The 21,544-nt window shown below is 36.1% G+C and overlaps 1 protein-coding gene across 9 annotated transcripts in view; it reads right to left on the bottom strand.

The window, feature by feature from the left end:
* LOC122414958 (ankyrin repeat domain-containing protein 13D) overlaps positions 1–21,544 on the bottom strand; it is an 83,605-nt gene that overhangs the window by 53,011 nt on the left and 9,050 nt on the right. For 7 of the 9 annotated variants that reach the window (XM_043426663.1, XM_043426666.1, XM_043426668.1 and 4 more), the window contains 6 exons: positions 12,136–12,271; positions 6,444–6,568; positions 6,308–6,353; positions 5,572–5,715; positions 4,829–4,900; positions 4,306–4,486 (listed from right to left, as the gene is read on the bottom strand). In XM_043426663.1, the coding sequence (XP_043282598.1) occupies positions 4,306–4,486; positions 4,829–4,900; positions 5,572–5,715; positions 6,308–6,353; positions 6,444–6,568; positions 12,136–12,271 (704 nt within the window). The remainder of the gene's footprint in view (positions 1–4,305; positions 4,487–4,828; positions 4,901–5,571; positions 5,716–6,307; positions 6,354–6,443; positions 6,569–12,135; positions 12,272–21,544) is intronic. The other 2 variants (XM_043426671.1, XM_043426669.1) reach the window with 2 other exon arrangements.

Raw genomic sequence — 21,544 nt, forward strand, 5'->3', positions numbered from 1 at the left:
ACGACTTGATTGCATTGAAGCATATCATCAGCTCGAACTTGACGTTGGAAGTCGCCCTATTACAACATTCATAACTCCCAAAGGATTATTTCGATACAAGCGACTGATGTTCGGCATTAACTCTGCTGTCGAAATTTTTCAACGAACGATTGAGGCCATTCTGGCATTTTGTAAAAACTGTTTGAATTTTTTAGATGACATTATTATATGGGGCGAGGACGAAGAAGAGCACGACGACTGTCTAAAAAAAGTTTTGTCAGTACTTGATGATAACAACGTCACCCTTAAGGACGAGAAGTGTGTTTTTAAAGTCCGTGAATTGGATTTTCTGGGCCACAAACTATCGGATAAGGGAATTAGTGTGGATCCTCGGAAAATAGAGACGATTTTGAAATTTCGCGCACCAAGTACCAAAGAAGAGTTGCGTAGTTTCTTGGGTTTGGTAACGTATGTAGGGAAATTCATCCCTAACTTAGGAACTGAAACGGATCCGTTACGCCAGCTTATCAAAACGGATACAAAATTCGACTGGACAGAAACGCACCAAAATCATTTCAATAATTTAAAAAAAGCTCTGTCAGACTTACTAACCTTGTCCTATTTTGATCCACAAGCACGTACCAGGTTAGTTTGCGATGCCAGCGCTGTAGCCCTGGGAGCGGTGCTGCTACAATTTGATTCAAGGTCAAGCCCTCTCGTAATTTCTTTCGCAAGCAAAAGTTTATCGGACGTCGAGAAAAGATACTCTCAAACTGAAAAGGAAAGCTTGGCACTGGTTTGGGGAACTGAAAGATTTTATTTCTACCTAGCTGGATTAGAATTTGAATTAGAAACCGATCACAAACCACTCGAAGCAATTTTCAAACCTTCATCGAAGCCTCCAGCTCGAATAGAACGATGGCTGCTTAGACTCCAAGCATTTAAATTCAAGGTTGTGTACAAGCCGGGAAAACAAAATATTGCCGACCCTGTATCAAGGCTATGCAGTATACAGGATGAAAACTCGTTTGATACGGAAAGCGAAGGTCACATATTCAGAATCATAGAAAAAAACGTACCAAAAGCGCTTAAAATTTCTCAAATTATCACAGAAAGCCAGCGAGACGAAGAAATATTGGATGCTATTTTCAAAAACGAAAACAACACTTGGCAAACACCTGAAAAAAACATATACCATCCTTTCCGAATGGAATTAACTACTTTGGGATCTGTTATGCTGAGAGGTACCAGACTCGTTATACCTCCAACTTTAACAGAACAAGTTTTAAAATTAGCTCACGAGGGCCACCCAGGAGAGACGGTGATGAAAAGGCGACTAAGGGCCAAAGTATGGTGGCCATCAATCGACAAGCAGGTCGAAAAGTTCGTCAAAAACTGTAGAGATTGTCTAATGGTTTTGCAACCAATTAAACCACCACCGATGGCTAGACATCCTTTTCTGGACAGACCTTGGGAGTGCCTCGCTATGGATCTGATGGGACCATTACCGAACAAAGACTGGGTATTGGTAATAATCGATTACTACTCCAGGTACCAAGAAATCGTTTTCATAGAGAGTATAACATCTACTACCATCATCGAAAACTTGGACAAACTGTTTTCACGCTTGGGATTTCCAAAGAGACTTAAAACTGATTGGGGCAGACAATTTGATAGCGTGGAGTACAAAACGTATTGCTCGGACCACGATATTGAGGTAATCCATTCACCACCTTACTGGCCACAAGCCAACAGAGAGGTGGAAAACATGAACAGGCAGGTCAAGAAGCGTTTACAGATAGCCTACGGAAATAACCTAGGTTACCGAAGAGAACTGCAAAAATGTATTCTGATGTACAACGTCACGCCTCATGGTACCACAGGGAAATCCCCATCAAACCTCATGTTTGGTAGGGATATCCGAGACAAAATACCATCGCTTCAAGATCTTGTATCATCTCAACCCGACGGAGAAGTAAAAGATAACGACATCGTAAACAAACAAAAGGGTAAAGAAAGAGAAGATATATCTAGGGGATCAAAATCCTGTGACATAGCTTCCGGTGACAAAGTTTTATCACAAAATTTGGTATTACCAAATAAATTGTATCCTAGATTTGGGAGAGATGAATATGAAGTTATGGAAAGGAAGGGGAACGAGGTCACATTAATGAATGACGCCGGTAAAGCTTTCAAGAGACATGTCACACATTTAAAGAAACTACCAGACAATCCTGATGAAAACTCGAGCAAATCCGTATCTTCCACTCCAGCAAGATCTTCAAGGCGTTCTAGTATATTCTTAGAACAACCATCATGCCCTCAAGGATACAAGGAATCTCAAGAAGAAGACACCCCTTCAATACCGCAGGTGACCCCACTTAAATTGAAAACCAGGGCAGATGTCGCCACTCAACACGGATGATCCAAACATCAGATTTGATCAGCGAGCGCCGAGACAGAGGAGTCGGGGAATGGAGAGGGAAAAAGAGGAGCGTTGTTGTGTGTAGACTGGGGGACGGGAAAGTCAATAAAAAAGATTCTTAATTCCTAATTACACGTCTATCAATTATTTACGATAGCGTCGATCATAATCATTCACGAATAATAAGTGACAAATCGTGGGCACTACAGGGGGTAAAAACTTCGTTTCGCCCAAGGTCTTACATACAGGTCTGGAAACTCTGCCCAAATTTTTGTGGTGGGGGTTACGCATGAAAATTTTTGTCAAAAATCGACACCACGCGGCGTTGTTTAACATGACGTATAAACAAACACGAATTATTTATATCGTATTAAATCGTTGAAAGAAAAAAAATGTAAATATCTATTCAAAAACTTATTCGAACTTTTTACGTTATTGTATATTGATTGCTATTCAACTAATAAGCTCTTGTGAAAAAGCATTTCAAAATTGAATTAAATTATCACAATATTGGAAAGAATGAATAGTACTGTCAACAGATTTTAAATAAAAATGAATCAGTATCACGTTTCAAACATTATTGGGGTTAGGTGTGACGGATATAGGCAGATGTGGGATTGCGGTTACTATAGTGCTGTCGTTGTTCAACACCTCCATTGCCCCCGCACCGTCCCGCGCCATCGTGGTCTATAAGATAACTGCGCCTATAGCGGTCAATGTAGTAAAAAAATTTCTTCAATAAAAGACCCTCAAAATCTGACCGAGTTTCCAGACCTGTATGTAAGACCGTGGTTTCGCCTATGTGCTCTAAGTACAATTATCGAGAACTGTCGTTTTGGAGCGCAACGTGACCCAACGTTTTCTTTCGAGCCGTCGCAGACCCCATCAAGAATTCGACTTCACTGGAATTTCGAGGAAAACCCGTGGTCCTTTTCCGGAGTTTCCGTTACTGAAACCTGAGCAGTGAGCTGTCGTTTCGCTTTCCTTTTGTGATTGTATTTCGTTTTTCGTTTTTGACAAAGAGCTCTGTTTTTGTATTGTGACCAAGCGTCAAATTGTCGAGTAGAGAGTGATATTGTTTCCGGGTAACGTTCGCATTTGAGAGAATAATTAAATTTTCTTCGTTGGTTGCAGTAAAACATCTGCTGCCTTTTTGCGTTGTTATTACGAAGAATTGTCCAGAGGAATTCATTTTCCTTGTTGCGCGAAGTCCGTAGGATAAGTGATTGTCCCGTCGAAATTTGACAGTTAAAAACTATTATCAACCGTTTAAATTATAGAAAGAAAAATAACGAAAACTCATTGTAAAGATTTTTGAAAACGTTGGCCTGCTTTACTATTTTATTGAACGAACTTGTGATAAATCTGATAAAAAATATGGTATATTACACACCTAGGAGTGAAATTGCTTATCACCGTCGCCTTCGGCTGGGGTGACAATTCTGCCCGCGGTTTGAGGTGGTCTAATTTCACTCCCATGGAGTGTATACTATTTTTCACCACACATGCACCGAAAATTCAACCTTCCGATTTCAGAAAGTTGAACTTTCGGCGCATGTGTGGTGAAAAATACTTTATGTTGTAATTCCGAAAACCAAAATGTTTGAGAGTGGATTACTTTTGTCTTTGTCTCAAACTCGTCCCTCTACCAAATTGTTAAAAATTACAGCTACGACTAGGAAACCCGCAGATCTCATTTTCGGTAAATTTTAAAATACATTTTTTTATGAAAATTCATGAACTAGCGCCCAGGAGTTATCGAGAGTGAAGCGTTTGTGCGACTCACGAGAAAAGTCGCTACAGCACATATAGCTTCGTTTTTCATTTTCGGTTAGTGGTTAACACAATTTACCAAGAACGAAATGAAATTGTGGATTTCATACAATACTATGCTAATTTACCTTTCGAAGCTTATTTTATCGGTGTCTATGTACGTCGTTACTATTGGATTAGATAATCGTGTAAGAATTCCTTCCTCGGAGGGAGCCAATAATTGAACGTTTTCGTCGTCGATGAGTTTCATGTGTTCTACATAGACCTTTTTAGTTTCGTGGTCTACTTCCATCATTGTTGCACCATCATCTATGAAGAATATAAATTTATAATTTTCGAGAATTCCATTGCCGTTAATACGGTTGCGAGTTGCTAACTTTTTTATCGTCGTGCCCCGGATTCTTAGCAAATTTGGAAAAATTAAGAGGCATGGAACGGGGGTGCGATTTACGAAATAGAAATTCGTAATATCGAAAATCCTTGCTAGAGAAAATTTCTCGAGGTGCTTCGGAAAAAGCTCTCCAAGCTCTAGCATTATATAAATGTATCTATAAAAAAACATGGTGACAACTGCATTTAAAAAAATGGATATGCTTCGCGTTTGCTAGATATTTTGAGCATGTCTGGATAAGCTTTTACCAATAATATCACCTGTTTTTTGTCCAATTAAGCTGAACACATAACTGCGATCACAGCTGATGGCCATGGGAGGATTCGGTATTGCTGGTAGTTATTAATTTTCACCAGAAAATGAGTACAACCATTTTAAAATTTAAACGACAATAAAATAGCATAGCGTTGAGTCGAACAAAGAATCGTTCCGTGATCTAGATCACTTTTTATACGGCTGTTTTTTGAAATTCGACCTTTGAGGGGATAAACCGGGATTTTCAACATTTTTAAAAGATATCACATTGCTGATTTCCCTTTTTAAAGGCCGGGTTCCGATTATCATTACCTTTGAAAAAAAATTGGGTCAAATGTGATGGCTGCATGGTCCGAATTAAAGACCACAAATACTAAACAATGCTTCATCTTTCAACCCCCGTTACACCCCTCTTAAAGCCCGAATTCCGATTTTTATTTTATTAAAAAAGAGTTTCTGATAAAAAAATATAACGCTATACAGTCAGACTAGCGACCACAAATATTATGTTTTAGATTTCACCCTCCGTTTCGCCTCCTTAAAGACCGAATTTAAACTTTTATGACTCCTGAAACAAGTCTTATTTAGAGCACAATATAAAGGTTGTATGGTCAAAACTTGGGACCACAGATATTGTAATACTGCCCAATTTTGTGCTGATGCAATCGTATAATGTTTAAAATTGTCAAAAAAAAATCGCCATGTGTATTCAGATTTTAAGTCTAACAATATATCGGCTACTGCTCACTTTGTCCTTTGAAGACGAAGCTGAGGTTTCCACGCTGCCAATTAGCATGATCGAAACCCAACAGTGTTGTATCGATTCGAACATTGCTACCTTGCTTGTAAACTTTGTACGTGTCGCTCGGACACATTCTCGATGCCAGGGGAACTGAAAATTCAATGGTACTAGATTCACATAGGATTGAAGAGAACGAGAGAAACAATATTCTTTTTTTTTGCTCTTAAGGTATTCCTTTCACAGGGCCGTATTTTTTGGTGTCGCAAACTAGAGCACTCGAAATTTGGACTGATTCCTAACCTCTGAGAAGTCGCTGTTATATGGGAAAAGTTTCTGCTTCTGCCATTTTTCCAATTTCTATCGTTGATATCTTTTTTGAACATTCGATAACCTTTTATTTTTATCGTTGCTATAGATTCCTTACATTTTTTTTCTATCCGTGAGACAGTTTGTATCAGGAATTTAGAGTTATTCAGTGTACGAATTATTGAATAGACATGTGGTGATGATGGATTCTCCATAAGCTCCCGTAGAAATTTTACGATTTTTAACATTTTAATTCTTCATTAAATGATCGATAACCTGACCTGTAATTTCGCCAATCTATTTGGATGCAGTTGTACTTTATTGTAAATTAAAATCAATTTTTTGTAGGGATTTCGGGTTCGTGAAAGGAATACCTTAATACTAATGCGATGTGTACTGATATAGAGTTTTAACTGAGCATTTTCACAATACTCACCCCAACTAGTAAATTCCCATCTCATTTCCACATAGAAATCAGGTGCCTGAAATTTATATCGATAAAATTACTACAATCTTACAGATACCGATTTTGTACACAATTCTTTTACCATAAAGTAAAATATTTAAAAAACCTGTTTTAATTTGTGTAGCAGCTCGGGTATACCATCGACACGACTGCAATATCTTTGATAATGACTTCTTGCAAGAACACCTTGAAGTATTTCTGCATTCCCTGTCCCTACCGCTTCCTGGACCACTGCGATGATTACCACATACAGATCAGATATTCGCTCAAACAAAAATGAATCATTTAGTATTGAAATCCAAGGAATTCTTTTAAGTAAGGTATAACTGGATGGATAGCACGACCAAAAATAATATCTGATTGGAATTTCCGTACTTCGTGATGCAATAAAAATCTGAAAAAATTCAACAACATTTGAAAAGCTATGAAAAACAATTATCAATAATAATATTGCCCAAAAGTTAATAACAAATTGTTTAAACAATCAATTATTCAATAATTTTGCGGTAACCTATTGTTTTTTTTTACGAATCAAATATGTGTATTTTTCCGAATGCTCATGAATTTTTTCAGAATTTTCGTGGATTTTTTAAATTTCTTGAAAAAATTTTGAAAAATATTTTTAAAAATTTGAATTTTGGATATGTTTTAGACGACATATTTACCATCAGTTTTGAAAAGTCTTAAGGTTACTGGATCAAAAATGTACAAATAGAGCCACTTAAAAAATTTAAAAAAGAGAATTTCAAAAATCCACGAAAATTCTGAAAAAAATCATGAGCATTCAGAAAAATGCGCACATTCGATTCGTAAAAAAAACAAGGGTTTACTGTAAAATTTTTAGAAGATTATTTATTTAAAAAATTTATTAATAACTTTTGGGCAATATTATTATTGATAATTGTAGTTCATAACTTTCCAAATGTTGTTGAATTTTTTCAGATTTTTATTGCATCACGAAGTACGGAAATTCCAATAAGGTACAATTTATCGGCTGGGCTATCCATCCAGTAATGCCTTTAAGGTCAACAATATTCAGAAAACAGACCTCGTCTCCGATCTGATCTGCCCAATTGCTTAATCTAGTAACGTGGCAGCGTCTTAACACCAATTATATAAAAAGGTAAGGCATGACGTTCAGCATATCTGCACTCAAGATTTCTCCTACTGTGTAAATTATAGTGGTCGACATTTGGAAAAATTAGTTTGGTGAAAAGAATGAAGGTCCCATGATTCAATGGGATCATTACACTTCTAATGATGGAATTTTTATTTCCTGTGACTTCCAAAAATACGTTAATTTTCAGTAGTAACGAAAGGACGTTTCGATTATACGATCAAAAATTCTCTTCCACACTTTCATCAGGAGCCGCGGTAGAGTCTCGGGACAAGTACATTGACAGCCTTGTCGTCTGCTAGCCCGAGGCTCTCGCCGAGACTATTTATTTATATTATCTCTGAATAAAACGATTCGTGGTAGTGGGGGTAAAATCGACATGTTATTTTGTAGAATAATGAAATTCAAGAGTCATTTCGCAACTTGAAAATTGAAGTTTGAGCCAATTAATAAATTCTCTTTCGATTACGCCCAAAATCCAGCATGATCGGTGGCGTAATTACTGAGAAAAAACTTTGCACGGGCTCAAGATTATGCAAAAGTACAAACACATTTACGGAGTTGACGCATCTGTATATGGGTTTAGACCGATACATACAAGAGCCTCTTGATGCCCATCACAACAAATCACCGGTGAAAATCTATCCGTCTCGACCAATGGCCGATGAAAGAATTTCTGATGGTCCTCAATATTTTCTTGTATACCGTCTGTTATCGTCTGTTAGGCCCGCTACAAACGGTCAATAATATTGCACAGTAATATTGCACAATAAGTTTGTATAGTGTGTAGTGCGTCATAAATTTAAGATAGCTCAAACTTCTGTTCAATGATTGCGCAATGTTCCAATACTACATCTACACGTTCAATAATATTGTGTAATCACCTATATTGCGCAATATTATTGACTGTGTGTAGCAGGCCTAATAATGTAGGTTATATATACGAGTTCCCTTTGATAGCTGTGTGGTAACGAACCGGCCGGGGTTTGACGTTACGAAGTGCGCGACAAATGTAACAAACGTTCGCATAGTTAGTGAATAAAAATGGGCAAAAAAATTATTTTATAAAAAAAATACAGAACAATTCGAAAAAAATTTCACAAATCTTGAAAAAGCATTATCTTTAAAAAAAACTAAACTGTATCTATTATTTAAAGTGTGAAAAGAATCAAATAACAAGTAAAAAATAAAAACCGAAAAATCGCGCTTGACATCATTTTGGAAACCGATGCCTCATTCTTCTTATTTGATTCGAAGGGCTAAATCAATTAAAAAAAATTCCATCTAATTTACGTGCACTATTAAAATTTATTATATCAATTCGAGGCCAAGTATTTTCTAATAAATTGAAACAAGTTACCATTTGAGTTACGTGCAGCACTAAAATTTATGATATCAATCGAAGGACAAGTAATTTATGAGTAACTCCAAATTTCAACATTATGGAATCGTTTTAAGAAGCTTTTAAATCCAAAAAAATCACATGCAAGCTCGTCATTTCTTACTCTATGGTGGCAGAGACAATCGATTTTTTTCAGACTTTCAGGAGCTACTGATATTATTCACAATATTCGACGTCGATTGGATCGATAGAAATTATGTTTAAATATGAGTTAAAAGTACTTGTCTGGCCCATCACTTTCCATTAAACTTATTATATTTAAATAAAAATCAGGGCTTTTTTAGAACTGTTGGAGCACAAATATTCATGCAGAGGGAATTTAGAGAGTTATCTTCAAGTGATTTTCTCTTAATTGCACTAATTTAATAAGAATGGAAATAAATTGTCCTGTAATATACAAAAGATGTTATTGTGCATCGATAAATAAAAAACATTTTGCACATTAAATATGTTGAAGCTTCCAAAATAACTCCCCAGTTTGTATTGCTATGACGGCAGTTTTTACTTCTCACTTCTTCCAGCGAACGAATTTCATTCGGCATAACTAACCTAAATCGCATTTCAATAAATTTTTAACCGGATTCTCCCGTACAGTTTCGTTTTTTTATGATTGATTTTTATTTGATTTAAATGAAAAGTGATGGGCCGGACAAGTACTTTTAACTCATATTTAAACATAATTTCTATCGATCCAATCGACGTCGAATATTGTGAATAATATCAGTAGCTCCTGAAAGTCTGAAAAAAATCGATTGTCTCTGCCACCATAGAGTAAGAAATGACTAGCTTGCATGTGATTTTTTTGGATTTAAAAGCTTCTTAAAACAGTTCCATAATGTTGAAATTTGGAGTTACTCATAAATTACTTGTCCTTCGATTGATATCATAAATTTTAGTGCTGCACGTAACTCAAATGGTAACTTTTTTCAATTTATTAGAACATACTTGGCCTCGAATTGATATAATAAATTTTAATGCTGCACGTAAATTAGATGGAATTTTTTTTAATTGATTTAGCCCTTCGAATCAAATAAGAAGAATGAGGCATCGGTTTCCAAAATGATTTCAAGCGCGATTTTTTGGTTTTTTATTTTTTACTTGGTATTTGATTCTTTTGACACTTTAAAAAATAGATACAGATTAGTTTTTTTTAAAGATAATGTTTTTTCAAGATTTGTGAAATTTTTTTCGAATTGTTCTGTATTTTTTTTATAAAATAATTTTTTTTACAATTTTTTTTTAATTTTTTCAAAAGTTTTTTTTATGAGTGGAATTATCAGCAAACGAGGGACCATCAATGTACTTGTCCCAACCTTTTTTTTCCTAGGGGAAGTTTATGGTTTTAGGGTGTGCGGAAAAAAATCGATATTTTTTTTCCTTTGCATCCAGCCGAGATAGGCGAATTAAGGTGAAAAAAAAAGATTTACGTTCCTGCCGTCATATTATAAAAAGGAGTGATTCAATGATTACATAAAAATTTCCTGTTAAACTGTAAGTACCATGATCATCCCTGATCATGATTACAGTATGAATTCTTTGCGGTAACATTGGAAAAGAAAAAATACAAAAAAAGGTTTTTTTTCAAAAATAGTCACGTTTTTCACGTTTGAATCGGTCGTATTTATTTTTCTTCATGTCTAATCGGAACGTTAAGCCAATATTCTGAAAGAGCACAAAATTCTACGTCGATATAACTGAAAACAAAATTTCGTCAACGCCAATAACATAAAAAATAATAGCGTTGAAAGCTTGGTAAAAAATCGGGACGCTTGGGCGTTAATGGATTAAGAAAACTTTTGATCGTGAAATCAGACTCCATAATTTTTACAACTGCAATTTGACCCTTTTCTCAATGTCACAGAAAAGAAAAATCATGAAAACACATAAATCACATTGTCATATGGGACGTTAATTTTTTTCATCCGACATCTTCTAAAAATGGCGGCCACTTCATCTTCACAAGTAAGGGGAATCGACCAATCGAGAGTAAAAATACACATTCCGTCTTGACTCGCTCTGCCTACAAAATTTTTCGGTAATTATCTAGTTTGATTACTTTTCCGAAAATCAATGGAATTTTTTTTTCTTCTTCTCGAAGTTATCGATTGGACTATAGTAAGTGATATTTCGTTGGGGGAGGCTAACATTTTGCATAAAAACCATGAGTTATGGAGTTTTGAAGTTGTTGGAAAAATGCGGGGATTTGGCGTATATCAGGCTATTTAGGAGTTCACATTAGGACAGGTGGACACACACACACGCACGCGCGCGCGCGCGCGCGCACACACACACACACACACCAAAGTTGCTCTAAACCCGCCCAGCGAAACCACACCCACACATCGAAAGTTTTCTGAACCAATACGACGATTTCGCACACACATCAAAAGTTGTTCCGGATACACATATGCGATGTTTATGCGAAATCGGTAGGTGTATTCAGAGCATTTTTGATGCTTGTGTGGTATTGCTGGGCGGGTTTAGAATACCTTTGATGTGTGTGTGCGTGTGTGCGTGTGCGTGCGTGCGTGTGCGTGTGTGCGTGTGTGCGTGTGTGCGTGTGCGCGTGTGCGCGTGTGCGCGTGTGCGCGCGTGCGCGTGTGCGCGCGTGCGCGCGTGCGCGCGTGCGCGTGTGCGCGTGCGTGCGTGCGTGCGTGCGTGCGTGCGTGCGTGCGTGCGTGCGTGCGTGCGTGCGTGCGTGCGTGCGTGCGTGTGTGTGTGTGTGTGTGTGTGTGTGTGTGTGTGTGTGTGTGTGTGTGTGCGCGCGCTCTGTCGTGTTGTGAACTCAAAAATATTCAAATATACCATATTTCATCATATTTTTCCAATAACTTCAAAACCTCAAACACATGGTTTTTATCGAAAATGTTAGCCTCCCCCGACGAAATATCATCAATGGTAACTAATCGAAGCCGTCCATGCTAAAAAAAAATTTCTTTCGTTGATTTTCGGAAAAGTAATCAAACTACATAATTACCAATTTTTCTTTCAAATACTTGGCACCAAGACGCTGCCGCGTCTCCAGATTTTTAATATGATACGAAACAAATGGCGGCAATGGGAGAGTGGAGTGGAAGGCAGGACTAAAATTTAAAAATTACTCAAATCCAAGTTGAGGCTTGTCTTATAAATATTTTCCCTTCTGGAAAGTATAATTCTTTTGTGGTTATAATCTCTATATCTATCCTTTGAATAAACACCTCACTGAACTCAGGCAACAGCAAAAAGATCATTGATTGCCCTACAACACCAAAATTTCTATGTTAGTTTAGTCTTTACCGCTCCATCCTTGAGTGTTTTCCGTGTAAACATTAGCTTCGTGATTTAGTAATACAACAGCAGATTCTCGATATCCCAGTGTGACCGAGAGCATCAATGGAGTCCTTCCTCGGTTATCGTGTTTCTCCTTGTCGTGCTGCAATCATGAAACAATATAGTATGATTCAATGATTCAATATTTTTCTGTCATACTAATCGATTATCAGAGCCACGCTGTGGATATACATAATTCAAGTACGAAAAAAATTGTTTATACGCAAACTCAATTTAATTTTTCAGTTTATCAAACAGTACATTATTCATCAGTATTCGTCAGACCTCATACAGTACAATTTTTGAAATTATAATCAAAAAACCATAAACTTCCCCTTGGGAAAAAAAGGTTGGGACAAGTACATTGATGGTCCCTTGTTTCTGGATGACATAGAAAAAAAAATCAGAACCACGAAAAAAATTCTATAGAAATAATAAACGAAAAATTGTTAAGTTCAAAAAAATTCAACAATAAAAAACAATCGAAAAAAATTCTGTAAAGAAAAATAAAATTTTTCAAAAAAATTCATAAATATTAAACAAATTGAAAAATGTACTATCCAAGTTACATGCAGTATAAAAATGTCTGATATCAATTAGAGGCCAAGTTTTTATTGATAATTTGGAATATTTATTGAACAAATCGGAAACTTTAATTGAAACTCATGATAATTATTTTCAAGAAAAAAGTTAATGAAAAAAAAGTCATAACGGAAGTTACGTGCAGTACTAAAATGTATTATATCAATTCGAGGTCAAGTATTTATCAGTTATTCGAAATATAATCTCCGGCGACAAATGAGCGTTGAGAATCCTTGTCGGGCTCACAACTGCCATTTAAATTGCTATTTACACTGAACAATATTCCGCACACTCTGGTTTAATTGAAAGATTATCTCAGTTGACACTTATTTCCAATCGAATGAAATAATGAAATCTTGAAAAGTTTCGTTGACATATGCATCGCGCATTTTTTATATTTTTTATTTGCCCACACAGATCACAGTCTACATTTATTTGCGGCCGCTTTTATACCGGTTTAGTATACCACAAGTTTTAAGTAAATAAATATTAACCACTTTTCACGAACCATTTTCATTGATTAAGGAGGGTGGCTACACTCGTCAAAATGATAAGAAATTGATCAAATTTAGTGATAATGTTCTTCAACATCAAGTGCGAAGACACCATTTTTTTCAAAATTTTCTTCTGCTTAGTTATCGAGTAATTATGCATTAAAGCAGATTTATTATACCCGGAATGTATACCTATATATATGGAAACGCTATGCTTATACACTTGAACTTTAGTAATCAATTACTCGATAACTGTACAAAAGAAAAATCTTTAAAAATTTGTATTGTCAAATTTGACCCTAAAGAATATGTTCACCAAATTTTATTAAATTCTTATCATTTTGAAATTTTTCATGTATTTAACATGGTTTAGCATGGCAACATTGTATCGTCGGTAGCCACCCTCCTTAATTAGAGTCCGCACACAACAGCACTTTGGGGATCATAACCTCACCTGTCAAAATGACGTTCAGTATGAAAACAAGTCTCGGGTGGTTTCGATCGATGTATTGATATCATATAACCTATTTACAATGATATAAATGATAAACTTATTTTCAGTCAAACGAATTAATGAAATCTTAAAAAGTTTCGTCGACATGCACCGCGTATTTTTTTATTTTATTCTTTTTTACACACGTCGGATCACAGACTACATTTACGCGACTGCTTTTATACCGGTTTAGTTTAGCATTCCACAGGTTTTAGTACTATGCACTTCGTTAGATTACCAAAGTTTTCTTTATTTATCCCACACGTATTCCATAATGTCAAAACTCCGTTTGTTTATACGATGATCGAAAGCTGACACATGGTTTATATATATATATATATAATATTCACGGAGTCTGAGCGCGGTCGGGGTAAGACTCAAAAGTTAGAAGGCCTAAAATGGCGAACAGGCATTCTGTATAACGCATATATAGATATACAGAATGCCTGTTCGCTATTTTAGGCCTTCTAACTCTTGAGCCCCACTCGCGGTCGGCCTAGCAGCTGGAGGAGCCGACATCGTTGAGCCAATCAGAATGCGTAGAGGCACAACTCTACTACTACTGACTACGTCAAAACGCGTATACGTATACGTCGAACTCGTGATGTGTCAGTAACTTTTGCATAATCTTGAGCCCGTGCAAAGTATTTTCTCAGCAAATACGCCACCGAGAATGCTGATTTTGGGCTCATTCGACAGAGAACTTCTTAATTAGCTTAAAGTTCAATTTTCAAAGCCGTACATAACTCATGAGCTTCGCTATTAAAGAAAATCACATGCCAATTTTACCCCCACCACCGCGAATCGTTTTATTCAGAGAAAGTATAGTCTCGGCGAAAGCCTCGGGCCAGCAGACGACAGGGCTGTCAATGTACTTGTCCCGAGACTCTACCGAGTCTCTTGATGAAATTTGTTTTTCTTTATCTAAGAGTTTTTCCGCTTGAGTTATGAATGAAGCTAATCAATTATTTGTATATGTCAAGTGAAATATCGTGAAAAGAAGCGTAAGGCGTAGCTTTGAATTTTAGGGCTTCTCTCTTTCTGTGAGGCTTCGAAACTTAATGCCCTATCGTTACTATTCTGTGACCCACACTTTTCACACAATCCCTTGTGCTTTGCCTTTAAGTAATTATTTACCTTTATTTGATAATTAGCCAGGTAGGTTGACTCACTATTAATCTTTCAATCAAAATCTATTGCAACAGAATGACTCCATCGTTGCATCAAATAGGATATCTAATATATTTATAACATTCATTTGCTGCTAGGTGAACGAGTTCATTCGGAAAAATTTCATTTCCAAACATTCGACCAGACTTATTTTTTCAAACAATTGCTCTTATAATACAAAGGATATATCCGGATATGCTTATCAAAACTGCACCCCTGACATTTTCTAGAAATACTTGAGAGATGATTTCACTACTAAAAAATAAAAAATTGTCCAAATTTTGTGGTCTTTACTTTAAAAAATTTTCTGAGATATCGAAAAAAAAATTGTTTTTCGTTTTTATTTATTATTTATTATGAAAAATGATTATTAATAAATGGTAATTTTTTTCTATGTGCTAATGGATAAAATACATCAGATTTTTCTTTTTACCCGAACGCACAGTAAAAATTCGAGTTTTCTAAAAATAAATAAAAGTTAAATCTTTTTTTAAAATATGTTCCTTCAGATATGCAATGATAAAATTTTTCCGCAAGTGGTTTTGCATGCTCCTTTACACTTAGGAATTTTTATGTTCTTTAAAAATGGTGGAACATGATGAAAAAAATAAAAATCGAATTTTTGTGCTTAATTTGCAATTCTTTTATTCTTTTTATTCTGAAGTTTTTAATTGAAAAATGTTTAAAATAATTGCTAAAATATTCAAAATGAAATATAAAAATATCTATAATGGTCGGTAACAACGATTGAAGGCTATTTTCATGATAAACGTCATCTAGTCAAATCCAAATGCATTATTTTTGTCTGAAAAGCCAGTGTATAACGTAACCTCAACAATGCATAGAACATAAAGGCAAACACAATCATATATTTTGAAGTACTGTCATAAATATGAATAAATCGTATTTACACATAAACATTTACAGTTTCTAGTTTCTAATCATAAGTTTTGTTCACGCGCCATTTCACTGACTTTATCATACATTAATAACACATTTTCGTTTAGAAATTTAATATACAATTGGATTTCCACTTTTTTAATTTACATTTAAGTTATTTAACGATTATATTTTCAATATGTATTTTCACAATAACAAAATTTTTTAATCGTTAGTTTCAAACCGATAGTTTCAATATATCATTTTATTTTATTTTTCATTCAACTCTAATGTCAAAAAATCTCGAATGCGTGCGTAGTGATATTTTTCTTCGGAAAGTGTAAGGTTATAAAAAAATTATTTCTACTGAGGAGGAGGCTCGTAGCATAGCTAGATATATAGGAAAGAATGTCAAAATTGACGATGTATTATGTAGTAAAGGTCGGCGAAAAGGCTGATCTACAGGAACCATCTGAAATCTTGATTCAATCACAGTCAAATACTGTCCAAACATCTGCAATGAATACAGATATAGCAGAATAACAAGAAATCTCACAACCATTACTGTCTCAATTATCTTCGGTATTATCTTTGACTTCAACGACATCTTCACAATCATCAGTTGAAGATCCGAGTTATGTTATCGATGGAAAACCCGTTAAAGATATTAAATATGTAGAAATGATGTATCCGAGAGTAATTATAAGTCACAGATATTGTTGTGTTTGCGGGTCGATTGAAAACATTATAACAGTACCTTTGGAAGATCGTACGCAAATCTTCATTAAGCGATGAATATTTATTCCAAAAGACAATCGATGTTGCTAGAGTTATTTAATTAAAAAAAGGTTCTTTGAAGAAAATATTTCCTCATTGCGCATTTACCAAAATACTAGTTTATTTGAAATCTCAAATCTAGAAAAGTTGTTAAATCAGTTATCTATTAGCAGTGATTCTGTGCTTTTGAATAAAATCGATGATATTAGTTTTTTTGAAGATCGCTTAGGGATTTTACCAGATCTCACGTGGGAAAACATAATAAAGCTACGCACTTATGATGACGACAATGCATAACACAGAGACTCGTAACATAACGCAAGCCATCGTTATATTTCTTTTCAAGTTACGAACTGGAAATTCAAATGCCGTGATATTATCAGTTCTAGGATTAGAACATGAACAATTACACCGGCACACAAAAAAACGTAGTCTGCGCATGGAACCGGATCCATCAGTCTCTACATATTTTGGATCGCTGAATTCGAATCCGGGGTCAGTTTTTCTTTTTCAATATTGCCGCCAAGTATTCAGCTCCATTTTTCGGCAGTCCTATATCTCGTATGAGATCATTAAATTCTTCTTGGTTGAAGGTATGGGGAGCGTGGCTTTCATCATCTGGGTGGCAATCGTCATCCTCGGAACCGGATCCATCAGTCTCTACATATTTTGGATCGCTGAATTCGAATCCGGGGTCAGTTTTTCTTTTTCAATATTGCCGCCAAGTATTCAGCTCCATTTTTCGGCAGTCCTATATCTCGTATGAGATCATTAAATTCTTCTTGGTTGAAGGTATGGGGAGCGTGGCTTTCATCATCTGGGTGGCAATCGTCATCCTCGGAACTTTTTGCTTAATAGATCTCGTCAACATCCATGACTATCTCTTATATTATTTGTCGTTATATTATTTTTCGATATTTTTTGTCGTTTTTTTTGCTATTTTTTGTTATTTTTCACGATCTCCGACGGAAGTATGTATGATCGGGACTACTAGCTACCGGATTCGGATTGAACTGCCCGAAATTCGTAAAGAACAATTTTAGCCGGTTTTTTTCCAGGGAAGCAATATTTTGGAGACGTACGAGTAAGTAGACGCCCGGTTTCGGTTTCAGCGCATTAAAATACAAAAAGAGCATACTCGATCTAGATTAATAAAACCCTTCCCATACCAATAAGCAATTTTGACCCTGTTTTAGCGATTTTTACAGTTTACTGAAAATTTTGCGGGTATATCAGCCAATCTGACTCTAGATTCAGATTCAGCGTGTCAAATTACATAAAAAACACCCCCGCGTAAGGTCGAAGACAACTTTTATTATGCTTTTAACAGTGATTTTCCGCAATTTTTGCGGTTTTTTGAAATTTACTCAAATTTTTGGAGGTATATTGGCCAATCTGACCCTGGATTCGGATTCAGTGGGCCTAAATACGTTAGACTCATGGGTCCGGTTTTATGCGCAGACCACTTTTTTTGTGTGCCGGTGTTAGTAACTGATTATTCAGATTGAGTGTTAAAATCATTTGAAAAAGATGTTTTACCTAAATATTTTGGATTAAATGCGTTATTAAGAGAGGCACTTTTGGATTATTTGTCACCAATAGCTACGCAACTTTTCGAATTGAATAATAAGCTAATGATAATATGTAACGGTTCTCATATTCATCACCAAAAAAGTATGAACAATGAATACCAACGGAAATCATTATCCGGTCAGAAAAAAGTGTTTTTGTTTAAACCATTTACCATTTGTACAAGTAATGGATATGTGATAGATATACTTAGACCATTCTCTGCAAATAAGAATGATACAGACATTTTGAAAATTCTTATGGCGGATCCAAATGGTTTAATCAAACTTCTTGAGAAAGGAGACTTTTTTGTACTTGATCGTGGTTTCCGTGATATTGTAGATTATTTGAAAGGCCTTGGATTTGAAGTATTGATGCCAGCTCTTGAAGGAAAACGTAACGAATTAACAACGAGAGAATCAAATGATTCTCGATTCGTGACAAAAATCCATTGGGTGGTGGAAACTGTTCATGGGGCGATTAAACAAGGATATGCTCTTTTAGATCATAAATTAGATATAATAAGTTGCGACCGAAAGCACAATTATATTGTCGGATTGCTTGCTTTCTACATAATGAGTTCGGGAAACGCTTTTGAGTTCAGACAAAAAATTCCGAAGAAATACTGTCTGCTATGAAATTACGGAAAAGTCAGGATCAAGAGACGCGGTAGCGGCTCGACGCCAAGTATTAAAAGGAAAAACTGCAGCGCAAAAGAAAAGCCAGCGCGAGCCCTGCCGCTACTCTTATATACGCGAATATGCCGGTTTTATGACATCACAGAATTTTCAAATGGCTTTCACAAATAAACCATTTCATAAAAGAACTTGAAAATTTGTGACGATTTTTTTTCGATTTTTCTCTTTCCATTCGTCTTTGTTGCAAGTAAATCCGTCCAGTAGATCTTGAGATATGTAACGTTAGTGATTTAAAATCCATCATTTCGGGATTTTCATTTTCTTAGAGACAGAGGGGCGTAAGTTACGCTTGTTTATCTTACCTTTAATCGTAAGCGAGGCTTACGCTTAAAGATAAATACACGCAAGCGAGGCTTACGCTTGAAGATAAGGTTCTGAAATCAGAGAAAAATTCTTGATTCTCGAAATTTTTAAAAGTTCTTAAATTAGAGGAAAATTCTGAAAATTAGCAACAATGGCTGATTTCAGTCCCAACGAAATCGTTGATATGCTCCTCATTTTAGGGAGGTGTCGGGGCAATTTCTTCCGAGCTGAAAATTTGTATCGTCGTGAATATCCTGATCGTCGTCACCCATCACGGCAGAAAATCCGAACCCTTGAGCAGCGAGCGAGGGCAGGTCGATGATCCGCCACTGTCGACATTTCCCAAACGTCAAAAATTTTGGTGGATTGCATGAAGCCCGAAACATAGCTATTTTAGCCATGATAGCAATTGATCCTCATTTGAGTGCCAAAGTCATCTCGGAACGACTGGGGTTTCCCAAATCGACAGTGCATCGTGTATTGAGAGGTACGAAACTTCACCCGTAGCGACTACAATTCCACCAAGACACTCCTAATACAGATCCGTTGCGAAGGGTGGCGTTTTGTCGGTCGGCGTTGAGATAAATCGAGCGATCCAGGGATTTTTTTCGATACGTTATGTTCAGTGATGAATCCACTTTCAACAACCGTGGTCAAGTAAACCGATGGAACTTTCGGTATTGGTCTGATCAGAATCCACATTGGTTGAGACAGATCGATCACCAGCATCGATGGAGTTTGAACTTATGGTGTGATATTGTGAACGGGCAATTAATAGGTCCCCATTTTTTCGAGGGAAATGTGAACTCTGTCCGTTACCTTGATTTTCTACAAAATGAACTGCCTCTTTTGCTAGAAGATCTGGATTTGGAAACACGTCAACAGATGTAGTTTCAGCAAGACGGTGCACCCGCTCACTGGGCTCATGTTGTTCGAAATCATCTGGATACAACATTTGGTCAACGGTGGATTGGTCGAGACGGTCCTGTAAATTGGCCTCCAAGGTCACCAGATCTTACGTCTCCTGATTTCTTTTTGTGGGGGTACTTAAAAGACGCTGTCTACCGTCAAGCTCCAACAACACGAGAGAACATGAAGGAGCGGATAAGAGCTGCCTGCCGTGCGATCCCGAGAGATGTTCTCCTACGCACAGTTGATGGTTTTGAGAGAAGAGTTCAGGCATGTTTAAACATGAATGGAGGGATCTTTGAACATCTCTAGGGAGGGATCAGAGTACACTCACAAGGAGGGTTTGGAGTCCGAAAATACTGCGGTAGTGACGAACCGCAGAGACCTAATCCTTGTGAGCTCGTACCTATGGCCATAAAGGCATTGCATGCCCCTCTTTTTAAAAAAAGTTGAAAAATAAAATGAAAATAAAAAACACACACACATGCACCTCCACGTATGCACGCATATGCAGACGCACACGCAAACGCACTTGCACTTGGTACGTTAAAGATCTCTTCGCGGTGCATCCTGGATACCTCTAAAATAGTTGAAAATGATGTTCTCACTTAAAAAATATGAACTTAATCAAAAAATTTTTCCAACAAAAGTTGTTGGTTTTGCGCTGAAAAATTTTTTGGTGATGAAAAAAAGTTATGTTTCCATTCGAAAAAAACATGTCAGCCATTCTAACGCCGCCATTTTGAATTTTGGATCCACAAACCAATTTTTATCAAACGTCCCCCTTCAACCCCTAAAAGTTTTGTTCCACACAATATTTGATCCGAGCAATATTTTCCGAGAAAAGTCAGTTGTAAGATTAAAATGGGACACCCTGTATATGACGAGTTGCTGCCAGAGACTCTTTACCGGAGCGATAGCGTTTCCAATTGTTTTCGAAAATTTTCAAAATTTGTTTCTTCTATAGTTCATTAATTATAGCATTCCGGAGAAGATTATAAGTTAACATATTTTTTATTTTTTTTTATCTTTCGATTGCGACCTCTTTGAACTCTGTAGCTTAATGCGTTGAAGAGATATTAATTATTTATTTTTTAATTGCATCAAAAAATGGTCTCGGATTTTCGCACACATTTTTGATGTTTATTTGTTTTATTTAGTGACAAATTTGGTACCACAATACATTTTATATACCTATATATTATTTTTCTGGTGCCATAATAAAAGTATATACCTATATATTTTCGTTATGATATGACGTATGGTATGTTATAAATTCTAACTAGATAAGGTTATAAAGATCGCGAATTTGATAGCTCACCGACACTGTTCCAATTTTTCCGGTTCTGTAGAAAATAGATAAATGCAGGACAATGTTTTGGTAAAAGTGGTGAGAAAAAAGTGAAGAAGAAAGAAAGAGAAATAAAGGTCGAGGAATCCAACAGTGTTATATGTAATGGAGACAAATATCGAAAATTGTCAACAACATTCGGATTGATGGT

This window comes from Venturia canescens, chromosome 8, assembly GCF_019457755.1.
Source record: "Venturia canescens isolate UGA chromosome 8, ASM1945775v1, whole genome shotgun sequence".
Lineage (NCBI taxonomy): Eukaryota > Metazoa > Arthropoda > Insecta > Hymenoptera > Ichneumonidae > Venturia > Venturia canescens.